The sequence below is a fragment of the Hordeum vulgare genome, chromosome 5H, assembly GCF_904849725.1.
Source record: "Hordeum vulgare subsp. vulgare chromosome 5H, MorexV3_pseudomolecules_assembly, whole genome shotgun sequence".
NCBI lineage: Eukaryota > Viridiplantae > Streptophyta > Magnoliopsida > Poales > Poaceae > Hordeum > Hordeum vulgare.
In genome coordinates this window covers 317,401,058-317,407,885 of record NC_058522.1, presented here as the reverse complement: position 1 = coordinate 317,407,885, position 6,828 = coordinate 317,401,058, and the positions used below count along the sequence as shown (strand labels likewise).

The 6,828-nt window shown below is 45.7% G+C and overlaps 1 protein-coding gene across 1 annotated transcript; it reads left to right on the top strand.

The window, feature by feature from the left end:
- Positions 1-928: 928 nt before the first annotated feature.
- On the top strand, positions 929-2,245 carry LOC123398515 (glutathione transferase GST 23-like). The gene is made up of 2 exons (XM_045092977.1): positions 929-1,406; positions 1,513-2,245. Exons 1-2 carry the CDS (start codon positions 1,080-1,082, stop codon positions 1,873-1,875), a joined length of 690 nt encoding a protein of 229 aa, XP_044948912.1. The 5' UTR covers positions 929-1,079; the 3' UTR covers positions 1,876-2,245.
- The last annotated feature ends 4,583 nt before the right edge of the window (positions 2,246-6,828 follow it).

Sequence of the window (6,828 nt, the reverse complement as noted above, 5' to 3'; positions counted from 1 at the left end):
TCAAATTGAGACGGACAAACATAATTCCCCATTCAAAATCCTAGATCGAAGAAATCATAACCCTGGACAACATTGACCTTGATAGGGGAGCCTCCTGAGGAGTGCTACTGGGCGGTGGAGTCGCCACTGGTGTCGTTGTCGTTCCACGAAACCATGGCGGCCGGCGGCGAGCACGCTGGTCACCGACGACGAGCAGGGGCAAGAGAGGAGAGGGCGAGAGAAAGGAGAGGGGCGAGGGGGGGTGGGTGACTATCTGTCCATGACCAACACATGCGGGGCCTTGACCGTCTTTGTCCAAACGGAGCTGCCTGTCCAGCCGTTAAGCCACTTATGCGTTTGCCGGGCCTACTTGGCAGAAATGAGTTGAAACGCATCTAAACGGCTGATCAGTGTTTTTGCAACATCTTAACAGACAGTTCAGTGTTTTTTGCAACGGATTAAGGAGTTTGTAGTTTCCTACAAAGCTTGGCACAAATGTGCTAGTTTCTTGCTATTGACTCGCACGTCTGCTGTCGACCTCCGTCATGACGTTTTCGACCATCACCGACCACCTCCTTGTTGCAATAGCGACGACGAACAACAACGGCATTTCTGCAACATCATCTCCATTGCAAAAAAATTGGCCACATCATTTGTGTTACAATATTTTCTTGCACAAGAACACTCATGTTGTAAAAATGTGAAGCCGGGAAAAATAATCCGCAGCATCACCTATATTGCAAATGGTTTCTGTAACATTTGCTCTCTCGCAAAGAGCTATGCAACACTACATTTGTTACAATGCTGAAGATCGGCGATGATGCCAGATCTAACGGCTGCCGAGGCGGCAGATATTTCAAAATGATCTGCCGGTTGAAGCACGTCCAAAAAAAAGAAAAAACAGGATCGGGCCTTTCATTAATAACTGTGGAAACGAAGGAAGCAACGTCGATCGTCCAGACTCTAGACAGCTCAGTCGGAAGTCAAGCCACCAAACCTGACTAATCAAACACTGAAGTCATCAAAAAAATCTCCACCACAAGAAAACACTACAAGTTCAGCAAACTGACCAAACGGATCATTAGATAGCCATCGCCGCCATGGATCATCAAGAGGAGAAGGTGAAGCTTTTTGGCATGTGGGCGAGCCCCTACGTCCTCAAGGTGAAATGGGCGCTGAGCATCAAGGGCGTGGAGTACGAGTACCTGGAGGAGGACCTGAGGAACAAGAGCGACGATCTCCTGGAACACAACCCCGTGCACAAGAAGGTCCCCGTGCTGCTCTACCACGGCAAGCCGGTGGCAGAGTCCGACGTCATCGTCGAGTTCGTCGACGAGGCGTGGAGCCACCGAGGCGGCCGCATCCTCCCCGGCGACCCCTACGAGCGCGCCATGGCTCGTTTCTGGGTGAGGTTTGTGCACGACAAGGTCAGCGCAGCGGTTTTCTTCGGTTCCCAAGTTCCAACTTCCAACTCGGTTAGTTCGTCGCCTCCACATGATATGATTTGACTGAGCAATATGCTACTGCATGCAGCTCTCGCCGCCGATTTGGAAGTGGTTCACGACGGCGCCAGGCGAGGACCAGGAGGCCGCGCGGGGGGCCTCCGTTGAGCAGCTGCAGGTCCTGGAGGAGTTGCTCGCCGTCGGCGGGAAGGAGTTCTTCGCCGGGGAGAGCGTTGGGCTCGTGGACCTGTCGCTCGGCGCGATGGCGTACGTGGTCCCGATGTACGAGGAGATCGTCGGCGTGAGGCTGGTCACCGAGGAGAGGTTTCCGTCTCTGTCGGCGTGGATGGGGCGGTTCTTGGGCTCGCCGCCGGTGAAGGATCACCCGCCGCCAGTGGAGAGGCTGATACCCAGGTACCGAGCCATGCGCGAAGCCTTTCTGAAGATGGGCTAGATCAAGCCACTGTCGTCGTCTTCAATTAAATCTGCTTGTTTGTCTAAAAAAAAGTTTAAATTGCTCGTATTCCGTATAAGATGAAGTTAAAATTGCTTGTATTCGATGAATTTTCAGAACTTCCAATAATCTCAGTAGGTACCAATTATAAGCATTTCTAGTAAAATATTATAGAGACATAAATTCAAGCCAGATTTCAGCAGAAACCAAAATTTCGAACCCAGCTACAGAGTAGCTGCATGTCTATTGTCATTAGCACTTCCACCACTTGTTCGTTGCAACGAGGGCCTCCTTTTATTCTTCATCTTGTATTGACGTATTGTATTTATGTTGTTATGGAATAAAATTCTCTCATTACCCGCAAAAAAAATACCCTTGTAACTTTCTTTTTTGAGTAAAAAGAAATACGCGTGTAAGAGCATCCACAACCCGAATGTCCTAATTTGACCCCCATATGTCACTGTACAATGCCGGGTCATCCGTTATTTGGTTGTGTTCACAACTGTCTCCATCGTATCCGAGCCTCAAATACATGCAACCTCATGCAACATGATCAAAATAGCACATCGATAAATTGATCAAAATTGGATTGCCATAATCCTAGCTACAAGCTCATCCTGGGTGATCATCAACGGAGTGGCGAGACGACCGGTCCGGCACCACACAGTGCTCATGCAGGGTGATCCGTTATCCCCGTTCCTTCTTATCCTCGCTACAGAACCTCTATAGAGGCTACTGGACATGGTCATCCGTGATTATCTGCTTTTCACTAGTAGAAAATAGGGCTTTGGTTCGAAGCATTAGTCCCGGTTTGCTATTGAACCGGGACTAATGCTGCCACTAGTTCTGGTTCATGATGCTAGGCTTTAGTCCCGGTTTACTAGGAACCTCTAGTCCCGGTTGGTGTTACCAACCGGGACTAAAGGGTGGTATCAGGGTTTTGTCAGGCTGGGGCCCATGCGAGGGCAATTAGTCCCGGTTGGTAAATACAAATCGGGACTAGAGATAGATCTTCGGTCCCGGTTTATATCACCAACCGGGACTAAAATTATCACTATAAATAGTGCTTCGTCCAGCCCGAGCCCAAGTTCTCTATTTTCTCCTTTCTCTTCTCTGTTCTCTTCCCTTGCTCGAGTTCATCCTCAATTTCTTCCTAGATTTGTGAAGATTTGAGGCACCCCATCCATCCAAGTGTTCACAAAGGTTAGCAACTTTGTCCTTTCATCTCTCATCCCCGTCCTAACCACCATCGATCGCCCTCATTGTCTCGTCGCTGGCACCACCTTGGTGATCCTCTTGTTCTTATCTTTTTATTCCACAAAAATCTTCTTTGGATGATTTAGATAGTTTTCTTACTTGTATGATTGTTTGTTATACATAGTACCATGGTCTTGATATCCGTCCCCGTCGGCCCTCGCCCGGTTTATGATTCAGATGTGGTATGTTCTCTTTTATAACTATTTGTTGCATTTCTCGTTTATATCACAATTATGCCGATCAAGTTGACATAGATATTTTTATCTAGGAGGTATGTGAAGCGGAAATTGCAACCGACCCTCTTGTCGAGAAGTTAAATTTAGTTGAAAAAGAAAATGAGTATTTGAAAGAAAAATTGAAAAGAATTGAAGAAAAGAAGATGAAATTGGAGTTGTATGTTGCCGATATCGTCGATGATCACAAGATCAAGAGAGATGCAATGCTCTTGAAGATTAGAAGGATTAGAAAATATGCCCTTAATAAAGAGGCTTGGTATCACTATGTTGTTGGATCAGTTGTTACCTTACTTGCGATCTTGGTCGCATTTTTTGTTGCATTTAAATGCTTTATCTAGAAACTCTTGTATTTTGTTTTATGAAAATAAATGTGTATGAACTTTATGTGTGAACTTGTATTAATTTTGTCTTTTCGGTGTTGTGTAATGAAGATGAACCGGCAATGGATGTACGATGACCGACGCTCTCCCCAGTTCATTGATGGCTTGCAGAGTTTTCTACATGCAGCTGAGGCAAACGAGCGGGATGGTTTCATGTCTTGTCCATGTGCTAACTGTAAGAATGATAAAACTTACTCTAAGTCAAGAGTCATTCACGTCCACATGTTTACGTCCGGTTTCATGTCTGGCTATAACTATTGGACCAAGAACGGAGAAAGAGGGGTTATGATGAAAGAGAATGAAGAAGAAGGGGACTATCCTTTGTTCCCCGAATACGATGGTACTACAATGGGGGAAGAAGTTGAAGTAGAGGCACCATATGAGCCCGTTGATGATCTTGGTCGGGCCATTGCTGATGCAAAGAGAAAGTGCCCAAGTGAAAACGAGAAGCTGAAGTTGGAGCGCATGTTAGAGGATCACAAGAAGTTGTTGTACCCAAATTGCGAAGATGACAAGAAGAAGTTGGATACCACGCTGGTATTGCTGCAATGGAAGGCAGAGAATGGTGTATCTGACAAGGGTTTTGAAAAGTTGCTGAAAATGTTAAAAAGATGCTTCCAAAGGACAACGAATTGCCCGACAGTACATACAAAGCAAAGAAGGCTATCCGCCCTCTAGGGTTAGAGGTGTAGAAGATACATGCATGCCCTAATGACTGCATCCTCTACCGCGGTGAGGATTTAGAGAATTTGAATGCATGATCGGTATGTGACGTTGCACTATAAGACCGGCCAAGATGACCCTCGTGACGATGTTGAGGGCCAGCGCCCCAGGAAGAGGATTCCTGCAAAGGTGATGTGGTATGCTCCTATAATACCAGGGTTGAAACATTTTTTCCAAAACAAAGAGCATGCCAAGTTGATGCGATGGCACAAAGACGAGCGTAAGAAAGACGAGAAGTTGAGAGTACCCGCTGATGGGTCGCAGTGGAGGAAAATTGAGAGAGAGTGGCCGAACTTTGCACATGACGCAAGGAACTATTGGTTTGGTTTAAGTGTAGAAGGCATTAATCCTTTTGGGGAGCAGAGCAGCAATCGTAGCACCTGGCCCATGAATCTATGTATCTATAACCTTCCTCCTTCATTGTGCATGAAGCGGAAGTTCATTATGATGCCGGTGCTCATCCAAGGCCCCAAGCAACCCGGCAACGACATTGATGTGTAACTAAGGCCATTGGTTGAAGAACTTTTACAAATGTGGAATATCAAAGGTGTATGTGTGTGGGATGAGCACAAACAACAGGAATTTGACCTATGAGCGTTGCTGTTTGTAACCATCAATGATTGGCCTGCTCTTAGTAGCCTTTCAGGACACACAAACAAGGGATACGATGCATGCACGCACTGTTTACATGATACCAAAAGTATATACTTGGATAAATGTAAGAAGAATGTGTACCTAGGACATCATTGATTTCTTCTGATCAAGCATCTCTTAAGATAAGAAGGCAAGCATTTCAAAGGTGAGACAGATCACCAGAAAAAGCCTGACCACCGTACTAGTGATCATATACTTCATATGGTCAAGGATTTAAAAGTAATTTTTGGAAAGGGTCCTCGCGGACAATCTATTCCGAATGACGCTGACGGACACGCGCCCATGTGGAAGAAGAAATCTATATTTGGGGACCTACCTTATTGGAAAGTCCTAGAGGTACGCCATGCAATGGACGTGATGCACGTGACAAAGAATCTTTGTGTGAACCTGCTAGGATTCTTGGGCATGTATGGGAAGATAAAAGATACACCGGAGGCATGGGAGGACCAGTAACGTATTCACGAAAAAGACGACATGCATCCAAAACAGTATGAAGGTCCTGCCAGCTACGCTCTTACCTAAGAAGAGAAGGAAATCTTCTTTGAATGCCTGCTCAGTATGAAGGTTCCGTCTGGCTACTCGTCAAATATAAAGGGAATAATAAATATGGTAGAGAAAAAATTCCATAACCTAAAGTCTCATGACTGCCACGTGATTATGACGCAATTTCTTCAGGTTGCATTGAGGGGGCTTCTACCGGAAAACGTCCGATCAGCCATTGTGAAGCTATGTGCATTCCTCAATGCAATCTCTTAGAAGGTAATCGATCCAGAAATCCTACCAAGGTTACAGAATGATTTGGTGCAATGTCTTGTCAGTTTCGAGTTGGTGTTCCCACCATCCTTCAATATCATGACGCACGTCCTAGTTCACCTAGTAGAAGAGATTGCCATTCTGGGCCCTGTATTTCTACACAATATGTTCCCCTTCGAGAGGTTCATGGGAGTCTTAAAGAAATATGTTCACAACTGTGCTAGGCAAGAAGGAAGCATCTCCAAGGGCCATGAAACAGAGGAGGTCATTGAGTTTTGTGTTGACTTTATTCCTAATCTTAAGCCGATTGGTCTTCCTCAATCATAGCATGAGGGCAACTCGGTGGAAAAGGCACGCTAGGAAAGGATTCAGTAATATGTAGGGACGAGCATTCTTGGGCCAAGCACACTACACAGTTCTACAAAATTCCACCGTGGTGGCTCCGTATATTGACGAACAAATGGATATTTTTTACGATCCAAGAACCCAGAGTAGTCCGATCCCTGGATCGAACGTACACACATGGCGTCATTCTGAGGTTGGTTGAAAACACGTCTCATGCATGACCCTGAAGTTGGAGATGACTTGTACTTGCTGGCCAAGTCACCATCTTTGACTATATTGACTTTTAAAGGGTACGAGATAAATGGGAATACATTTTACACGATCGCCCAAGATAAAAAGAGCACCAACCAAAATAGTGGTGTCCGCTTTCATCCAGCAAACACCAAGAATAATAGGCCAGAGGACACATATTATGGTTACATAGAGGAGATATGGGACCTTGACTATGGAAACAATTTTAAGGTCCCATTGTTTCGGTGCAAATGGGTCAATTTGAAAGGAGGCAGGGTAAAGGAAGACTCGCGGTACGAAATGACAACAGTGGATCTCAATAATCTTGGGTACCTAGAGGAACCATTCGTCCTAGCCAATGATGTGGTGCAGGT

What these genes read in the sequence shown, in the direction of transcription:
- LOC123398515 (XM_045092977.1), top strand. Translation starts at nt 1,080, where the DNA reads ATGGATCATCAAGAGGAGAAGGTGAAGCTTTTTGGCATGTGGGCGAGC. An exon ending in TGAGGTTTGTGCACGACAAG is followed by an intron (nt 1,407 to 1,512) that starts GTCAGCGCAGCG and finishes TACTGCATGCAG; the next exon opens with CTCTCGCCGCCGATTTGGAA.